This window comes from Eucyclogobius newberryi, unplaced genomic scaffold, assembly GCF_026437365.1.
Source record: "Eucyclogobius newberryi isolate DKJ021-1_F unplaced genomic scaffold, fEucNew1.0.hap1 SCAF_22, whole genome shotgun sequence".
In the NCBI taxonomy this organism is placed as follows: domain Eukaryota; kingdom Metazoa; phylum Chordata; class Actinopteri; order Gobiiformes; family Gobiidae; genus Eucyclogobius; species Eucyclogobius newberryi.
In genome coordinates this window covers 14,808,229-14,829,351 of record NW_027315857.1, presented here as the reverse complement: position 1 = coordinate 14,829,351, position 21,123 = coordinate 14,808,229, and the positions used below count along the sequence as shown (strand labels likewise).

At 46.9% G+C, this 21,123-nt stretch overlaps 1 protein-coding gene across 1 annotated transcript; it reads left to right on the top strand.

Moving 5' to 3' along the window:
• Positions 1-9,576: 9,576 nt before the first annotated feature.
• On the top strand, positions 9,577-17,753 carry LOC140372165 (alpha-1,3-mannosyl-glycoprotein 4-beta-N-acetylglucosaminyltransferase C-like). The gene is made up of 4 exons (XM_072459446.1): positions 9,577-9,608; positions 15,237-15,343; positions 16,094-16,348; positions 16,869-17,753. The coding sequence occupies exons 1-4, from the start codon at positions 9,577-9,579 to the stop codon at positions 17,033-17,035; spliced, it is 561 nt and encodes a 186-aa protein (XP_072315547.1). The 3' UTR covers positions 17,036-17,753.
• The last annotated feature ends 3,370 nt before the right edge of the window (positions 17,754-21,123 follow it).

The following is a 21,123-nucleotide window of genomic DNA, read 5'->3' as shown; positions in this document are numbered from 1 at the left end:
ATCTTTTTCACGTGAAGCAAGGTTAAATATTCTTTATACATGATTCTTTGCTCAAAATATGATATAAAGGGGAAGCTAGTGCAGCCATTTGTGGTCTACTATCTCTAAATGCCTTGATTGTATACCAATACTATATTTATTAGTCAAAAAATATTAAATTATTCTTCATTCTCCTATATTTTGGCCCGTTTTAAAATAGACTATAGTTCTTTTTGTGTCCCAGAATACACTGCGTCACCTGTGAAGCGTGTGTTCTTCAGTGAACATGTGCTTTTATGGTGAGACCTTTGGAGCTGACACATTCAGATGACACGTGTATTTAAACTCTCCCATATGTTCAAATGTCACTATGTAAAAATGTCACAGTGAAATGCATTCACCGTTATCGCTTCACACAAAAGAGCAGACTGAAGAGCAATGACCTGGAGAGAACGCTCAACTCTGCCTTTCATTCTCTGTTGAATTGAGTTGAAGATATCGAGAACTAATGATTAATGGTTCCATAAACCTACTACTAATGCTACTAATGCTACTGTACTGTTGCGCCTTCTTATGCAACATCCTCACCACTGTCATCCTCACCGCCGTCATCTTCACTAACATCATCTTCACCACCGTCATCCTCACCACTGTCATCCTCACCGCTGTCATCTTCACTAACATCATCTTCACCACCATCATCTTCACCACCGTCATCCTCACCACTGTCATCCTCACCGCCGTCATCTTCACTAACATCATCTTCACAACTGTCATTCTCACCACCGTCATCATCTTCACCATCGTCCTCACCACCATCATCCTCACCGCCGTCATCTTCACTAACATCATCTTCACCACCATCATCTTCACCACGTCATCCTCACCACTGTCATTCTCACCACCGCCATCCTCACCACCATCATCCTCACCGCCATCATCCTCACCACCTTCATCTTCACCACCATCATCTTCACAACTGTCATTCTCACCACCGTCATCATCTTCACCATCGTCCTCACCATGCACCATCATCCTCACCGCCGTCATCTTCACTAACATCATCTTCACAACTGTCATTCTCACCACAGTCATCATCTTCACCATCGTCCTCACCACCACCATCCTCACCGCCGTCATCTTCACTAACATCATCCTCACCACCATCATCCTCACCACTGTCATCCTCACCACCGTCATCTTCACTAACATCATCTTCACCACCATCATCCTCACCACCGTCATCTTCACTAACATCATCTTCACCACCATCATCTTCACCACCGTCATCCTCACCACCGTCATTCTCACCACCGCCATCCTCACCACCATCATCCTCACCGCCATCATCCTCACCACCACCACCATCTTCACCACTGTCATTCTCACCACCATCATCCTCACCGCCATCATCCTCACCACCGTCATCCTCACCGCCATCATCTTCACCACTGTCATCCTCACCACCATCATCCTTACCGCCATCATCCTCGCATCATCATCCTCACATCATCCTCACACCATCATCCTCACATCATCATCCTCACACCATCATCCTCACCACCATCATCTTCACCGCCATCATCCTCACCTCCATCATCCTCACCACCATCATCCTCACCGCCATCATCTTCACCACTGTCATCCTCACCGCCGTCATCTTCACTAACATCATCTTCACAACTGTCATTCTCACCACCGTCATCATCTTCACCATCGTCCTCACCACCATCATCCTCACCGCCGTCATCTTCACTAACATCATCTTCACCACCATCATCTTCACCACCATCATCCTCACCACTGTCATCCTCACCACCGTCATCTTCACTAACATCATCTTCACCACCATCATCCTCACCACCGTCATCTTCACTAACATCATCTTCACCACCATCATCTTCACCACCGTCATCCTCACCACTGTCATTCTCACCACCGCTATCCTCACCACCATCATCCTCACCACCGCCATCATCATCACCGCCATCATCCTCACCACCACCATCTTCACCACTGTCATTCTCACTACCGTCATCATCTTCACCATCATCCTCACCACCATCATCCTCACCGCCATCATCCTCACCACCATCATCCTCACCATCATCATCCTCACCGCCATCATCCTCACCACCGTCATCCTCACCGCCATCATCTTCACCACTGTCATCCTCACCACCATCATCCTCACCGCCATCATCCTCACATCATCATCCTCACATCATCCTCACACCATCATCCTCACATCATCATCCTCACACCATCATCTTCACCACCATCATTTTCACCACTGTCATCCTCACCACCATCATCCTCACCGCCATCATCCTCACCACCATCATCCTCACCATCATCATCCTCACCGCCATCATCCTCACCACCGTCATCCTCACCGCCATCATCTTCACCACTGTCATCCTCACCACCATCATCCTCACCGCCATCATCCTCACATCATCATCCTCACATCATCCTCACACCATCATCCTCACATCATCATCCTCACACCATCATCTTCACCACCATCATATTCACCACTGTCATCCTCACCACCATCATCCTCACACCATCATCCTCACATCATCATCCTCACACCATCATCTTCACCACCATCATATTCGCCACTGTCATCCTCACCACCATCATCCTCACCACCATCATCCTCACCGCCATCATCCTCACCACCATCATCTTCTCCATCATCATCCTCACATCATCTTCACACCATCATCCTCACATCATCATCCTCACACCATCATCTTCACCACCATCATATTCACCACTGTCATCTTCACGACCATCATCTTCACCACCATCATCCTCACCACCATCATCTTCACGACCATCATCCTCACCACTGTCATCCTCACCACCGTCATCTTCACTAACATCATCTTCACCACCATCATCCTCACCACCGTCATCTTCACTAACATCATCTTCACCACCATCATCTTCACCACCGTCATCCTCACCACTGTCATTCTCACCACCGCTATCCTCACCACCATCATCCTCACCGCCATCATCATCACCGCCATCATCCTCACCACCACCATCTTCACCACTGTCATTCTCACCACCATCATCCTCACCGCCATCATCCTCACCACCATCATCCTCACCGCCATCATCTTCACCACTGTCATTCTCACTACCGTCATCATCTTCACCATCATCCTCACCACCATCATCCTCACCGCCATCATCCTCACCACCATCATCCTCACCATCATCATCCTCACCGCCATCATCCTCACCACCGTCATCCTCACCGCCATCATCTTCACCACTGTCATCCTCACCACCATCATCCTCACCGCCATCATCTTCACACCATCATCCTCACATCATCATCCTCACACCATCATCTTCACCACCATCATATTCACCACTGTCATCTTCACGACCATCATCTTCACCACCATCATCCTCACCACCATCATCCTCACCACCATCATCTTCACCACCATCATCCTCACCACCATCATCCTCACCACCATCATCCTCACCACCATCATCCTCACCACCATCATCCTCACCGCCATCATCCTCACCACCATTATCTTCTCCATCATCCAACCATTTGCAGTGACCTGATCTTCTATATTAAACCTGTATATCCGTATATATCATGCTTTTGTCTGCTATACAGTTATAATCCATGACACAAATGGCTCATTACTTTATATTTTGTTCTTTTTAAATATCAATACTGATCTAAAGCAAGTTAATAAATGAACGACGCCCACATTTATCACCATCTAAGAACAAACACATTGACAATGAAGTAAGTGCAGAGCAAGAATAAAGATTTCTCAAACATCATGAATCACTTGCGGGCCATTACAACATGCAAATTCTCTTATCTTAAAATTCAGCATAACATAACTTCATATTTGTCGTCACTGCAAAAACATATGGGCATCAGAACGTATGAAATTCAAATATCTAACTGTAAGTTCCATCATTTGTCCGAGAGGTAGACCTGTTCTTTGCCTGTGACGGCTGCTTTTCAGGGACGACTGAAGTTTAATTGTAACATGTCATAAATGAGCTGCTAAGTGCATTAAGATGTCCCGAACGCTGCATATATTACTGCGTTCTAATCCGCGGTGCTGTCCAAAGCACCTCGCAGTACAAGAATTACAATAATGTGAAGTCACTCCTCTGTTCTTGTCACAATCAGACTGGCCTGACACGTCCGACAGATTTTACTGACTTAAAAGCACATCTTAAGAAATGATTTATGTATACGACCTTTTTCATGTTCACGTTTGAAGGTGCCCTATACATATGTGACTTTCCTGGTGGAGGTTTTGCCTGGAATGTTCGACAGTATGGCATTAAACGTATCCATCTAGCTAATTTGGTATTTTATTTGGTCCAAATACTTTTTAAAAACACGCCTTTCCACAGCCATGACCAGTAATGAGCTAGTGACGTCATCTGCTTGTCTCTATGGGGGTTGGATAAGTTTAAAAGCTATTACATCTCTTTTTAGACAAGAATTTCACTTATTTCTTTATCCTTAATGTGTGTTAATGTGTTAATAAACGCATCAGTTGTGTCACATTCACGGTCGGGAACAAACGGTAGGATTTCCCAGCGCTCATCGATCCGCCCATCGTCTTCCCGGTCACATCATGTTGTTATTCATTTCCCTCTTTGTCACTTTTGCCACGATCAATTCCCCACAGCGAGATTAGATTACGGAATCTCAGTGATGCAGCTGTGTTATAGAGGACGTCCCTGCAGATTATCATTGTCCAGCGCGGTTTCCCCGGCGGTGGTCCTCCTGCTGGTGGTCCTCCTGCTGGTGGTCCCCCTGCTGCTGGTGGTCCTCCTGCTGGTGGTCCTCCTGCTGGTGGTCCCCCTGCTGCTGGTGGTCCTCCTGCTGGTGGTGGTCCTACTGCTGATGGTCCTCCTGCTGGTGGTCCCCCTGCTGGTGGTCCTTCTGCTGGTGGTCCTCCTGCTGGTGGTCCTCCTGCTGATGGTCCTCCTGCTGGTGGTCCTCCTGCTGGTGGTCCTCCTCCTGCTGATGGTCTTACTGCTGGTGGTACTCCTGCTGCTGGTCCTCCTGCTGGTGGTCCTCCTCCTGCTGGTGGTCCTCCTGCTGGTGGTCCTCCTGCTGGTGGTCCTCCTGCTGCTGGTGGTCCCACTGCTGTTGGTCCTCCTGCTGGTGGTCCTCCTGCTGGTGGTCCTACTGCTGATGGTCCTCCTGCTGGTGGTCCTCCTGCTGGTGGTCCTCCTGCTGGTGGTCCTACTGCTGGTGGTCCTCCTCCTGCTGGTGGTCCTACTGCTGGTGGTCCTCCTGCTGGTGGTCCTCCTGCTGGTGGTCCTACTGCTGGTGGTCCTCCTCCTGCTGGTGGTCCTACTGCTGGTGGTCCTCCTCCTGCTGGTGGTCCTACTGCTGGTGGTCCTACTGCTGGTGGTCCCCCTGCTGCTGGTGGTCCCACTGCTGGTGGTCCTCCTGCTGGTGGTTCTCCTCCTGCTGGTGGTCCTACTGCTGGTGGTCCTCCTGCTGCTGGTCCTCCTGCTGGTGGTCCTCCTCCTGCTGGTGGTCCTCCTCCTGCTGGTGGTCCTCCTGCTGGTGGTCCTCCTGCTGCTGGTCCTCCTGCTGGTGGTTCTCCTCCTGCTGGTGGTCCTACTGCTGGTGGTCCTCCTGCTGCTGGTCCTCCTGCTGGTGGTCCTCCTCCTGCTGGTGGTCCTCCTCCTGCTGGTGGTTCTCCTGCTGGTGGTCCTCCTGCTGCTGGTCCTCCTGCTGGTGGTCCTCCTCCTGCTGGTGGTCCTCCTGCTGGTGGTCCTCCTTCAGATGATTACGAACAAAAGTCCTTTTTCATTCTGCTCAGGTCGAGGCTAATTGAAGTTCATTGTTAAGTCGTGGTTTAATCATGTCTTGCACCCTCGGATGATACATTCCGTTTTGCAACTTTTAATAAGTCCACGGTTCAGAATACACACATTTGAGGCACGCAGGGTTACAACACCCAGAACACACCTGGGCCACACTCAACACACTGAATAGGCGTGGCTGACCTACTTTTAACTCCACACGCCGTACAGGTACAGCCCCTTTCATGGACGTGCACCCTAATTCAAGTGCCCCATGATAAAATGTACAATTCAACACACAAAAGTAATAATAATTTAGCAGTGTATTGTACCATCACAATTCAATATTAGCATAATAAATTAGATGAGCTACACATGAATTTGTTGCGTTTTAAATTCCAGTTTAGTGTTGATTTAACCTTTGTATATGACATGATACAATACATGTAGTAAGTAATATGTACAGATCAAGCGGAAGTTGGCACAGATGGCAAACTATACCAACTCCAACCACTAGAGGGCAGTAAAGCAGCAAATTACTACATATAAATGCAAGTTTCAAGTGCTGTTCAACCCTGTTCTAATCCTGGTGCTTTAAAGTTATATTTATGTCCTGGTTTAGTCCTGATGTGTTCCTTTTTCTACATTTTTGTCCTGTATTTTACACCTGGAATAATAATAGTAATAATACCTTTTATTTATATAGCGCTTTTCAATGACCCAAAAACGCTTTGACATATACAAAAAAAGGGGGGGTATTTACAGATAGGGGGGACAGCACGTACGATACACAATAATGTACAGATAAAATAAACAAGACAGAAGAAGTAGAAAGAAAATGATGGGGATGCAACAGGAATGATCATTGTGCGGTGTAAATCTGCCTAGTCTTGCCTTATTTATTTCCTGTTTGGATGCAGTTTATTCCCTGTTTTGCTTCTTGTTTTGTTGTTGTTCCTCGCAGTAAGTGTTATAGTTTTAGACTTGTTACTTGAGAGAATCCTTGAATACTCTCTGCTTCAAGTGCCAAGGCTAATGCCCTCAATGGTCCGCTAAGCATCTTGGACCTCCTACCTCTGCGCCTCTAAGTAAATGTTATGCTTCCACAAATAGCCGCTGATGGCTGGATGTGTCGGCGGTGATTTGCTCAGAATGGTTGAAAGCCTGCAGGGTTCAGTAGCATTTCCAAATACAACCCAATAAACCGCAGCGTTGACCTTTCCGCGCTGGTCATCGGGCCACGCTTGTTGGCCTGGTTCAGCTCAATACGATTATACAGTCTAATGTCCACTTCCAGAGTCTACCTGACATCAGGAAACAGCTTTTTAGTGCTTTTTTCATACAGTTCATACAAAAGTAACTCAACGTGCTTTTCAATAGCAAAAACATATTACAATCCCAATACAGTATACATCACAAGACAAAAATGAAAGCATAAATAATTACGTTAAAATGTAATATAAATGAATGAATTGTAGATAAAATGCACTCACTCGAAAGCACAGCTGAACAAAACCGTTTTAGCTTAGATTTAAACGCTGCGAACTCGTCTCACAACCAATTATGACAACACATTATTATCCATTATGCTTTTTTAGTACCTTAAACTGGTTAAGAAAAAAAAGTAAAAGAAAAAAAGGTGCACTGTGTAACGCTTGCTTTTTCCTTGGAGATCATGTTTTGCCTGTATGGTCACCTCACCACAGAGCTGACCTGTAACTTTAGCTAGTGGCGTCACCTGCTGGTCTCCATGGAGATAGATAAGTGTAATACCATAGTGTGGCAAGTGAAAGGGGACGGACCCACCACGTTTGAGCAGTTTTAAGACACACTCTGCGTCTCACAATATGATTCACATTTATTTATTTATTCATTTATTTTTCCTCTCCATCCCTTTTTGGGAAATGAGAGGTTTTGTCTATGGGAGTTTTTGTCTATAGGAGTTTTTGTTTATAAGAGTTCTTCTATTAAGGGTGTTTTTTAAAACTTCCTATAAGTTATCTGTTCTTTTCCTCTGTATCTACCTGCATTGCGACAATTAAATTTCCCCATGTGTGGACAATGAAAGAATATCTTATCTTATCTTATTTCAAATAAAAACAATCAATGAGGAGGTTGTTATATTTCTGACACAATAATACGTTTTTCCTCTTTAACGTAGCAATCGCAAACTCTGTGTTAGCAACAGACGCATTAACACATCCACGACTTGGTGAGTGGCTGATCTTAAATAAAGTCTTTTCTGTTTTAACCACTATTCATGCAGCAACAACAAAACACTCACCCACAGAAATCATACAACAACATGATGAAACTGCTCCTGGAACACTTTAAGATCCTCACCGTGTTCAGATGGAGCCCTTGTCAGCCCAATTATCCGCTCAGCTCCTCGGGCTGTGTCTCTGGTTCTTATTCAGGCCTGTGATCCCGGAGACGACACTGTCACATCCCACGCTCAGGGGAAAAACCTTTAGGAACTTTGTGTTTGTCGTCAGAAACTTGAATTAAATACTACATTATTAAACTGGACTTGTATTGGTAGTTTTAGTATAGGCTGTTGCATCTCAAGTGTATTAATGTGGTGCCGAACTAAATTTAACCAAGTTTTAAATTGAGTCGATATGCCCGCCCACGCTAAGCACCCGCGCAGCCTTAACTCAACCTTTAAAAATGTTATTTACAAAAACCCTGATTGTGATTGAGAGTGAATGAGAAAATGATGGTTGGTTTAGTTTGTTGAGCTGAAAAGGTGTTATTTTGTGCAGTGTGTGTGTAGTGCATGTTTAGTAATCACTTGGTGAATATAATGATGTAAAATTATCACCGTTGTTATGGCATTGACAATAGCAATTAACAGTTCAAAGCCAGATATAATATATTTTGAATGATGAAACAGGAAGCTTTGGCTACATTTCTTCATTCTGTTAGGCAGAGTAATTGTAGAAAAAGACAAAAAAATGCATACAATTCAAATTTATGCAGTAGAAAATAGCCAGTTTTGTGGTTTTCAAGTCCAAAATTTAAGCAAATGGTGCAGTCAGTCTGAGATTATATTAAAATTATAAAGCAACAAATGACCACTATTAAAAAATGAAGCTTCTCTTTCTGCCATTGCACTACATTTGTTTTGCTCTTTACCACAGCTGGACACTTGAGTTTGTTCTTAATGCTTAAGCTTCTGGTTTAACTAAAAAAGAAAACCTGGCTGACATAATCCTGAGCATCACCTGTGACGTCACCGTTTTCTGCGCTCAACGTTGGATTTTGTGTCTGGGTGAAGTTGTTTGTTGTGTTTATCTCAGCGTGTGGCGTGCTTCACAGAGGGAGGTCGGGAGCTTTTCAATAACACGCTGATTTTGAGAAGAATCTCATCATTTATGCCAAAAGGATGAACGATTTGGTGGAAAGCGTTTCAGAAGTGTCTAGCGCCTTTCTCTTTTAAGCCTGGGAGACGGTTTATGTTTGTTTCCCTCGTTCTTTCAGTCAAATTAGTGCAATCTCCTATTGGGACGTCCCAGTGGTTGAGCACAAGTCATAAAAATACATCACACGACATCTTTTGAAAGCTTTTCCAGGTGTGATGAGTAAATAACATTCAAATCAAACAGCTTGTCTTTATTCCATCTAAATGCTTTTACTAAAGAAGATATTTTCCATCCATATTATGATCTGAGGCTGTAACATCGAGGCTCTGGACCCGTGAAACGCTTTGTGTTTTAATTCTTCTTTATCTTAGTGCTGCTTTTGATGCCATCGACCATGACATTGTCCTTGATCGCCATGGAAATTGGGTCGGTATCAAACCTACTGCCAGAAATCTTGATGTGCTCTTTGATTTCAATCTTAGGTGTCTTTATTTGTACCGTTGGGTAAATTGGTTTGCAATGATTAAGAGAGATCAAACGTACAAGCACACAGTATAAAAAACACAGTCATAATGGATAATGGATGGTTCAGGGGGCGGCTCCTGAAACAGAGCGTTCAGGGGGCGTCTCCTGAAACAGAGCGTTCAGGGGGCGTCTCCTGAAACAGAGCGTTCGGGGGGCGGCTCCTGAAACAGAGCGTTCAGGGGGCGTCTCCTGAAACAGGGCGTTCAGGGCGTGGCTCCTGAAACAGGGCATTCAGTGGGCGGCTCCTGAACAGAGCGTTCAGGGGGCGGCTCTTGAAACAGGGCGTTCAGGGGGGCGGCTCCTGAAACAGGGCGTTCGGGGGGCGGCTCCTGAAACAGAGCGTTCAGGGCGCGGCTCCTGAAACAGGGCGTTCGGGGGGCGGCTCCTGAAACAGAGCGTTCGGGGGGCGGCTCCTGATACAGAGCTTTCAGTGGGCGGCTCCTGAAACAGAGCGTTCAGGGGACGGCTCCTGAAACAGAGCGTTCAGGGGACGGCTCCCGAATCAGAGCGTTCGGGGCGTGGCTCCTGAAACAGGGCGTTCAGGGGGCGGCTCCTGAAACAGACCTTCAGGGGGCGGCTCTTGAAATAGGGCGTTCAGGGGGGCGGCTCCTGAAACAGAGCGTTCAGGGGGCGGCTCCCGAATCAGAGCGTTCGGGGCGCGGCTCCTGAAACGGGGCGTTCGGGGCGCGGCTCCTGAAACAGAGTGTTTCAGTGGGCGGCTCCTGAAACAGAGCGTTCAGGGGACGGCTCCTGAAACAGAGCGTTCAGGGGACGGCTCCCGAATCAGAGCGTTTGGGGCGCGGCTCCTGAAACGGGGCGTTCGGGGCGGGGCTCCTGAAACAGAGCGTTCAGGGGGGCGTCTCCTGAAACAGAGCGTTCAGGGCGTGGCTCCTGAAACAGGGCGTTCAGGGGGCGGCTCCTGAAACAGACCTTCAGGGGGCGGCTCTTGAAACAGGGCGTTCAGGGGGGCGGCTCCTGAAACAGAGAGTTCAGGGGGCGGCTCCTGAAACAGAGCGTTCAGGGCGCGGCTCCTGAAACAGAGCGTTCAGGGCGCGGCTCCTGAAACAGAGCGTTCAGGGCGCGGCTCCTGAAATAGAGCGCTCCGGCCCTGCAAGACACTGGAGCTTCTCTGCAGCTGCTGGTGAATATAAACGCCTTGTATCGTTGTGGCCTCCAATCAGCTTGTCCGCTCATTTCACAATCTGAGAAAGTGCATATTTGTTCTTCACTGACACATTTACAAATCAAAATGACACAAAGAAAGCCAAGATGGACTCAATAAAAGCAGAATAAAACAAAGACATAAAAGTCGTGTCCACAGTCTCCTGAGGCGGTGCACGAGCTGGTGTCTCTTCTTGTGTCTCTTCTTGTGTCTCTTCTTGTGTCTCTTCTTGTGTCTCTTCTTGTGTCTCTTCTTGTGTCTCTTCTTGTGTCTCTTGTGTCTCTTCTTGTGTCTCTTCTCGTGTCTCTTCTTGTGTCTCTTCTTGTGTCTCTTCTTGTGTCTCTTCTTGCACACTGCCACACAGTTGGCATCAAAGTTAAGACCAGAGTCAATGATGATTGTACTTGATGATGATTGTAATGATGGTACTTATACTGGGTCACCAGCTCCACAGTCCGACCATTGTCTGTGACCGCTTCATAACTGTGTGTTCTTTTTCTAAAATCTTAGAAGTCAGATAAACCGTGTGGTATCTGTCATTTCTGAAATTAAATAGTACTTATCTCCTCCTAGACGTACAGAAGTTATTGACTCGTTCCATTCTATGGAATGGAACGAGTCTTTGTTCTTGCCATGGTTCTTATTATTATTATAGTTCTTGCATGGTCATTTTGCCACAACTCGGGCATTTTTGACCCCCTAACGTTGATGAATGTCACACATGGGGTCATAGGTCACACATGGGGACATAGGTCACACATGGGGTCATAGGTCACACATGGGGACATAGGTCACACATGGGGACATAGGTCACAGATGGGGTCATAGGTCACACATTGGGAAATAGACGCGATCGGCTCGGCCCGAACTCCAATAAAATGGAGGTTGTGAGAACGCCCGTCACAACAGTGCCGACTAGTTCAAACAAGAAAAAACATGAAACTCTTAATCTTTGGCCTAGGCACATGAGACTTGGGACAGTGATAGAGCGACCTTTGACCTCTGACCTTTGATGAGTAAAACGCACCTGGCAGCATCGCTCAATGATAAACAGGAAGTCAGCCATGTTGAATCAAAGTGGCACCGCCACGTTAGACTTTTTTTTTTTCAAAATCGTACTTAGGTTTACGTAACGTAGGTTTTTTGTCCGATCGAGCTCAAAACAACAAATTGCATCTAAAGACATTGAAATTGAATAAATATTCAAAAGAATGTTGATATTCTTTACGGTCTCTGCGTAACACGCCCTCAAAAAATACTTAATTTCCTTTTTCTTTAAGGACAAGTCACGCCTATTGGAATTGATCTGCAGAGCTCATATTTCACTCACTAATGCGTTTTTATGGTCTGATTGGAAATAATTCAATACCATGAAACAAATTTACTCTATAGCGCTCCCTACCCATTGTGTGAAAAACTCAACATTGTCTGATTTGTTTGAAACTCATGGATTATATTCTCCTCGAGACGCCATGAAAAAAGTGTATTGCAGATATTGTGTATTTTCACAATTGGCCAGCAGAGGCGCAATGAATGCCTTCACTTCCTTCTCTTCCGCTTTTATTTTGATGGGACATTTCCTCTCGTCTTAGCATTAGCATTAGAATTATTATTCTTTAGACTTAATTCTTTTGACTTTGTTCTTTAGACTTTATTCTTTACAATTCTTTAGACTTTATTCTTTCTGCCACAACTCGGGTATTTTTAACGCCTGAACATCAATAAAAAGTCCCGGGTCACCGAGGCTCTCTATCTCTTTCTCCCTGCTCAGGTCTGCGTTCGGACTCCAGAAGCAACAAAACGGAACAGAAAAGTTGTTTTGAATCCGGTTTGACTTCTGAACGTTTCCTCGGTCTAAATGTGAGTTTGTCCTCGGGAAATGCCTTGTTTGTGGAAGAAAAGGACTCTGGCTCTGGCGGGTTTGATGCTCGTCGTGTGGATCGCGTCACATCTGTCCTACACCGTGAGTACTTAAACATGTGTCCTACACTGTGAGTACTTAAACATGTGTCCTACACCGTGAGTACTTAAACATGTGTCCTACACCGTGAGTACTTAAACATGTGTCCTACACTGTGAGTACTTAAACATGTGTCCTACACCGTGAGTACTTAAACATGTGTCCTACACTGTGAGTACTTAAACATGTGTCCTACACCGTGAGTACTTAAACATGTGTCCTACACCGTGAGTACTTAAACATGTGTCCTACACTGTGAGTACTTAAACATGTGTCCTACACCGTGAGTACTTAAACATGTGTCCTACACCGTGAGTACTTAAACACGTGTCCTACACCGTGAGTACTTAAACATGTGTCCTACTGCGGAGAACTGTCGTCTTACCCGGAGATCGTCACGTTATCCCGTCGCAATACTGACCTAACCTAATACTGATGTGCAATTCTGTCGTATGTGCAATTGCTGTTGGAATTCATGTGCAATTCATGTGCAATTACTGTGAAATTCATGTGCAATCTATGTGCTGTCGTGACACATATCCATGTGCAATTACTGTCGGGATCACATGCAATGGTATTTATGTATTTATTTGTCTATGGGAGTTTTTATTTATTTATAGAAGATCTTCTACTGAAAGTGTTTTTCAGACTTCCTATAAGTGATCTGTTCTTCTGTATCTACCTCTGTATCTACCTGTGTTGCACCAATGAAATTTCCCCATGTGGGACAATAAAGGAATATCTTATCTTATCTTATCTTTACACCGTGAGTACTTAAACATGTGTCCTACACTGTGAGTACTTAAACATGTGTCCTACACCGTGAGTACTTAAACACGTGTCCTACACCGTGAGTACTTAAACATGTGTCCTACACCGTGAGTACTTAAACATGTGTCCTACACCGTGAGTACTTAAACATCTGTCCTACACCGTGAGTACTTAAACATCTGTCCTACACCGTGAGTACTTAAACACGTGTCCTACACCGTGAGTACTAAAACACGTGTCCTACACCGTGAGTACCTAAACATGTGTCCTACACCGTGAGTACTTAAACATGTGTTCTACACCGTGAGTACTTAAACACGTGTCCTACACCGTGAGTACTTAACATGTGTCCTACACCGTGAGTACTTAAACATGTGTCCTACACCGTGAGCACTTAAACACGTGTCCTACACCGTGAGTACTTAAACATGTGTCCTACACTGTGAGTACTTAAACATCTGTCCTTCACGTGAGTACTTAAACATGTGTCCTACACTGTGAGTACTTAAACATGTGTCCTACACCGTGAGTACTTAAACATGTGTCCTACACTGTGAGTACTTAAACATGTGTCCTACACCGTGAGTACTTAAACACGTGTCCTACACCGTGAGTACTTAAACATGTGTCCTACACCGTGAGTACTTAAACATGTGTCCTACACCGTGAGTACTTAAACATCTGTCCTACACCGTGAGTACTTAAACATCTGTCCTACACCGTGAGTACTTAAACACGTGTCCTACACCGTGAGTACTAAAACACGTGTCCTACACCGTGAGTACCTAAACATGTGTCCTACACCGTGAGTACTTAAACACGTGTCCTACACCGTGAGTACTAAAACACGTGTCCTACACCGTGAGTACCTAAACATGTGTTCTACACCGTGAGTACTTAAACACGTGTCCTACACCGTGAGTACTTAACATGTGTCCTACACCGTGAGTACTTAAACATGTATCCTACACCGTGAGTACTTAAACATGTGTCCTACACTGTGAGTACTTAAACATGTGTCCTTCACGTGAGTACTTAAACATGTGTCCTACACTGTGAGTACTTAAACACGTGTCCTACACCGTGAGTACTTAAACACGTGTCTTACACCGCGAGTACTTAAACATCTGTCCTACACTGTGAGTACCTAAACGTGTGTCCTACACTGTGAGTACTTAAACATCTGTCCTTCACGTGAGTACTTAAACATGTGTCCTACACTGTGAGTACTTAAACACGTGTCCTACACCGTGAGTACTTAAACACGTGTCTTACACCGCGAGTACTTAAACATCTGTCCTACACTGTGAGTACTTAAACATCTGTCCTACACGTGAGTACTTAAACATCTGTCCTACACGTGAGTACTTAAACATGTTTCCTACACCATGAGTACTTAAACATGTGTCCTACACCGTGAGTACTTAAACATGTGTCCTACACCGTGAGTACTTAAACATCTGTCCATATGAGTCCCTGATTGGCTCATGTACCTGTCAATCACACGGAGAAGCTAGCTTTAGCTGTGGGTTCAATGCTGTACAGGGAAGTGGGCGGGGCTAGGGGGTAGGTGAAAACGCTGGCTGTTGCAGGATGAACTCAAGTGTGTTTGTTCCAGGACTGTCCGGCGCTGAAGCCCCAGGGGCCCTCGCAGCTGCTCCTGGGTAAACTGCGAGTGGAGCGGGTTTCTGCCCCTGAATGTGTCGTACCAGCTGCTGGCAGGGACCGAGCCTGCCCACCAGAGTGAGTGGCACAGACACCTGCACATGTGCACACCCACCAGAGTGAGTGGCACAGACACCTGCACATGTGCTCACCCACCAGAGTGAGTGGCACAGACACCTGCACATGTGCTCACCCACCAGAGTGAGTGGCACAGACACCTGCACATGTGCTCACCCACCAGAGTGAGTGGCACAGACACCTGCACATGTGCACACACACACCAGAAAACTGCACTATACGGCTTTAATCTCACATTTACAGTGTATGCACAATGCCTTTTATACATATTAATATATTTAGATATAACATATACAGTATATGATATGTATCATATACTGTATATATTATATACATAATATACATTTCATTTTAATACTTGATTCATCAATGAATGTCAAAGTCTGCATCAGGACTAAACCAGGACTAAACCAGGACTAAACCAGGTCCAAACCAGGTCTAAACCAGGACTAAACCAGGACTAAACCAGGTCTAAACCAGGGCTAAACCAGGACTAAACCAGGTCTAAACCAGGACTAAACCACGTCTAAACCACGTCTAAACCAGGCCTAAACCAGGACTAAACCAGGACTAAACCAGGTCTAAACCAGGACTAAACCAGGTCTAAACCACGTCTAAACCAGGACTGAACCAGGACTGAACCAGGACTAAACCAGGTCTAAACCAGGTCTAAACCAGGACTAAACCAGGACTAAACCAGGACTAAACCATGACTAAACCAGGACTAATCCAGGACTTCTTGACCCTCAGAGTTCCTGGCCGTTGGCATTTCGTCGGTCCAGAGGAAGAAGGACTGGTACCTGAAGTCCACGCTGGAGTCCATCTTCTCGCAGTCGTCGTCGGAGGAGCGGGCGCAGATGGTGGTTGTGGTTCTCGTCGCAGACTTCGACGAGCGCTGGAGACGATTCGTAACGGAGGAAATCCAAAAGTCCTTTGTGTCGCAGCTGGAGCGCGGTCAGCTGCTGGTCATCCGCGCGCCGCAGCACTTCTACCCTCCACTCACAGGTGTGTTTAAAGCTTCAATCTGGAACCTCTCTACAGCCATCACATGTCACAGAACCACTACAGGACATTTGAAGATCCAAACTGTACATTTGACTGTACGTGCAGTGGCTCATGGGTAAAGGCAGTAATAACATGGTAATAAGATGGTTACTAAACATGTAACAATGGTAAATACATAGTTACAATACATTGTTACAGAACAAACACTAACTCAGGATGAAGACCCTCGTGTGTTATTACTATGTTATTACATATTACCATAGTTTCATGGGCAAAACTACATTTTGGCATCATTTTCTCAATAAGTAATAACGTTTGTTTATTACAAAATGTGTTTTACTGCATAATGAAGTTTACACAATCATGGAAAGTGTGTGATAAAACAGATACAACAGATTTGTGGACTTTGCGATGAATTTAAACATCTAAATATCGGTATGGCCTAATATTGGATATCGGTATCTGTGTACATTTGCATAAGTTGGCGCTTCTTCTGACCGTTGTCCTTGTCGCCCTGCAGGCCTGAAGAGGAACTACAACGACGCGGCCGATCGCGTGGCGTTCAGGTCCAAACAGAACGTGGATTACGCGTTCCTCGTGCACTTCAGCACCGCGCTCGGGAAGTACTACCTCCAGCTCGAGGACGACGTGTCGTGCGCCAAGAACTTCCTCGCCAAGATCCAATGACACGTCCGAGACCAGAACGCCAGGAAGGCCACGTGGGCCACGCTGGAGTTCTCCTCGCTCGGGTTCATCGGGAAACTCTACAAAGCGGTGGATCTGCCTGCCTTGGCCCACTTCCTCTTCGTGTTCTACCAGGAGATGCCGTGCGATTGGTTGCTGGTGCGATTCCGCCACTTGTTGATGCAGATCGAGCCGATCGTCTTCCGCCCGTCGCTCTTCCAGCACATGGGGACCATCTCGTCATTCCGAGGAACGTACAACAAACTGAAAGATAAGGATTTCGAGGATGGTTATTCCAACCCGGCGGCGGACGTGTTCACCAACATGTCGCCGTATCAGAAGCACTCGGCGCCCTTGGCCTGGGTGCCCGGCGAAAGCTTCTTTTGGGCGCGATCTCCAGCGGCCGGCGACTACCTGACGGTCATGCTCAAACGCCCGGCCGCGCTGACGGGGATTCTGATCGAGAGCGGAGACGGCGGGAAAGAAATTCTGCATTCAGCCGAAGTGGAGATCGGGACGGACGTGATGGACGTGGGGAAAGATGAGCGAAGCTGTAAAGTCTTCGTGACCGTGGGACGAATGGAAAAAGGACAGTTCCAGACGCAGGAACTGGACAAAAGGCACGACTTTAGCACTTCCTGTTTGAGAATACGAGTTACGGCGGGACAATCGGACTGGCTCATGGTCAGAAGGGTCAGAGTCTGGACCAAACAGGACCAGAACACCAGCACCACAGCATGAGGGCCAAACAGGACCAGGACACCTACACCACAGCATGAGGGCCAAACAGGACCAGGACACCTACACCACAGCATGAGGGCCAAACAGGACCAGAACACTAGCACCACAGCATGAGGGCCAAACAGGACCAGGACACCAGCACCACAGCATGAGGGCCAAACAGGACCAGGACACCAGCACCACAGCATGAGGGAATGATATTACATTTATGTGATATTTATATTAATATTTATATCTATATTGCATTTATATTTATATAATATTTATACTTATATTTATATTATATTTACATTTATATTACATTTATATTATATTTACATTTATATTGCATTTATATTTATATTCTATTTATACTTATATTACATTTATATTCACAGCGACTGGATGTTTTACAGCTCACAATTGTGTCTCAGACGGAGTTAAATGTCTTTGAAACTGAAAAACAAGTTCTAGTCTCTTTTGTCTGTGATGGAAGAAAATAATTTGTCCCTTCAGTGCCTCGTCTGGAAGCCTCTGTTATAGAACTGATACTTACATGTCACTTACTACATATTACCCCCACTCTTAAGTCTCTGCACTGGTTACCAATAACATTTCAAATTGATTTTAAAATGTAGTTACTTGCTTTTAAAGGTCTTCATGGGCTGGCACCATGCTATCTATCTGACCTCCTCGCCCCTTGGTTCTGGGGATGGGCCCCTGGCGGTCTCACTAAAGGAGACCACGCCTTTTGTGTACGTGCCCCCTCCCTCTGGAACCCTCTCCTCCTTGACATAAGACTTTAAAAGAGATTTAAAGATGAATTACTATAATTTACTTTCCAGAAGCATTTGAAAACAACTCTATTTTAAAAAAAAGCATTTATCATTTTGTAATAATGTGTCTATCTGATTTCTGAAGTGCTTTGGATACAAATAAAGAGTTCATATCGAAGTATAGCAGCCCACGTCTATGTGCATTTAGCCTTCTGATCAACAACAATTGTGAACTTTGACCTCAAATTTCAAATGTTCTGAAACAAGTGGGCACTTATTAAATAGATGAACTGTTACCATGGAAATATTCCACATGCCTTAACAAAGCTTTTTGTTTCATGCAGGGGACACTGAGGGAAAGTGTCACTATTGAGAGAATAATGAAGCTATTTAAAAGAAGGCCAGGCACAATTCTAAACAATTCTAATCAAAAAGATGATTTAAATGGAATGAAGTAAATTATAACACCTTGTTGATGATAAGCGGCAGCAGTCTGAGCAGGGACTCCCAGACTTCCTTCTCCCCAGACACTTCCTCTAACTCCTCCGGGGGATCCCGAGGCGTTCCCAGGCCAGCCGAGAGATATAGTCTCTCCAGCGTGTCCTGGGTCTTCCCCGGGGCCTCTTCCCGGTGGGACATGCCTGAAACACCTCCCGAGGGAGGCGCCCAGGAGGCATCCGGAACAGATGCCCGAGCCTTATCTCTAAGGGAGCGCCCAGCCACACAGCGGAGGAAACTCATTTGGACCGCTTGTATCCGCGATCTTGTTCTTTCGGTCACTACCCAAAGCTCATGACCATAGGTGAGGGTAGGAGCGTAGACCGAGCGGTAAATAGAGAGCTTTGCCTTTCGGCTCAGCTCCCTCTTCACCACAACAGTCCGATGCAGCGACTGCATCACTGCAGCCGCTGCACCGATCCGCCTGTCGCTCTCACGCTCCATCCTTCCCTCACTCGTGAACAAGACCCCGAGATACTTGGGGCAAGGACACCCCACCCACCTGGAGAGGGCAAGCCACCTTTTTCCGGTCGAGAACCATGGCCTCGGATTTGGAGGTGCTGATTCTCATCCCAGCCGCTTCACACTCGGCTGCAAACCGTCCCAGTGCATGTTGCAGGTCCGGGTTTGATGGAGCCATCAGGACAACATCGTCTGCAAACAGCAGAGATGAGATCCTGTGGTCCCCAAACCGGACACCCTCCGACCCCTGACTGCGCCTAGAAATTCTGTCCATAAAAATTATGAACAGAACCGGTGACAAAGGGCAGCCCTGGTGGAGTCCAACATGCACTGGGAACAGGTCTGACTTACTGCCGGCAATGCGAACACAGCTCCTGCTCCGGTCATACAGGGACCGGACAGCCCTGAGCAAAGGGCCCCGGACCCCGTACTCCCGGAGCACCCCCCAAAGGACACCCCGAGGGAAACGGTCGAAAGCCTTCTCCAGATCCACAAAGTACATGTGGACTGGTTGGGCAAACTCCCATGAACCCTCGAGCACCCGATGGAGGGTATAGAGCTGGTCCAGTGTTCCACGACCGGGACGAAAACCACTCTGCTCCTCCTGAATCCGAGGTTCGACTATCGGTCGGATTCTCCTCTCCAGAACCTTGGAATAGACCTTACCCGGGAGGCTGAGGAGTGTGATCCCTCTGTAGTTGGAACACACCCTCCGGTCCCCCTTCTTGAACAGAGGGACCACCACCCCGGTCTGCCAGTCCAGAGGCACGGTCCCCGAACGCCACGCGATGTTGCAGAGACGTGTCAACTAAGACAGTCCTACAACATCCAGATACTTTAGGTACTCAGGGCGGATCTCATCCACCCCCGGAGCCCTGCCACCAAGGAGTTTGCGAACAACCTCAGTGACTTCAGCTTGGGTGATGGATGAGCCCGCCTCCGAGTCCCCGGTCTCTACTTCCTCTTCGGAAGACGTGACTGAGGGATTAAGGAGATCCTCAAAGTATTCCTTCCACCGTCCGACGACATCCCCAGTCGAGGTCAGCAGGCCTCCACCCGCACCGTAAACGGTGTTGGTGAGACACTGCTTCCCCCTCCTGAGGTGCCGGACGGTTTGCCAGAATTTCTTTGGTGCCGACCGATAGTCCTCCTCCATGGCCTCCCCGAACTCCTCCCAGGCCCGGGTTTTTGCCTCTGCGACAGCATGAGCCGCGGCTCGCTTGGCCTGCCGATACCCGTCGATGACCTCCGGAGACCTACAAGCCAGAGTGGCCTGATAGGCCTCCTTCTTCAGTCTGACGGCATCCCTTACTTCCGGTGTCCACCACCGGGTTCGGGGGTTGCCGCCACGACAGGCACCGGAGACCTTGCGACCACAGCTCCGAGCAGCCGCATCAACAATGGAGGCGGAGAACATGGTCCACTCGGACTCAATGTCCCCAACCTCCCCCGGGACATGGGAGAAGCTCTCCCGGAGGTGCGAGTTGAATACCCTACTGACAGAGGGCTCCACTAGACGTTCCCAACAGACCCTCACAATGCGCTTGGGTCTGCCAAGTCTGTCCGGCTTCCTCCTCCGCCAGCGGATCCAACTCACCACCAGGTGGTGATCGGTTGACAACTCTGCCCCTCTCT

Coding starts and splice junctions, on each gene's coding strand:
- LOC140372165 (XM_072459446.1), top strand. CDS start 9,577: ATGACATTGTCCTTGATCGCCATGGAAATTGG. Junction 9,609..15,236: donor TTGATCGCCATGGAAATTGG/GTCGGTATCAAA, acceptor CCGGCGCTGAAG/CCCCAGGGGCCCTCGCAGCT. Junction 15,344..16,093: donor GACCGAGCCTGCCCACCAGA/GTGAGTGGCACA, acceptor CTTGACCCTCAG/AGTTCCTGGCCGTTGGCATT.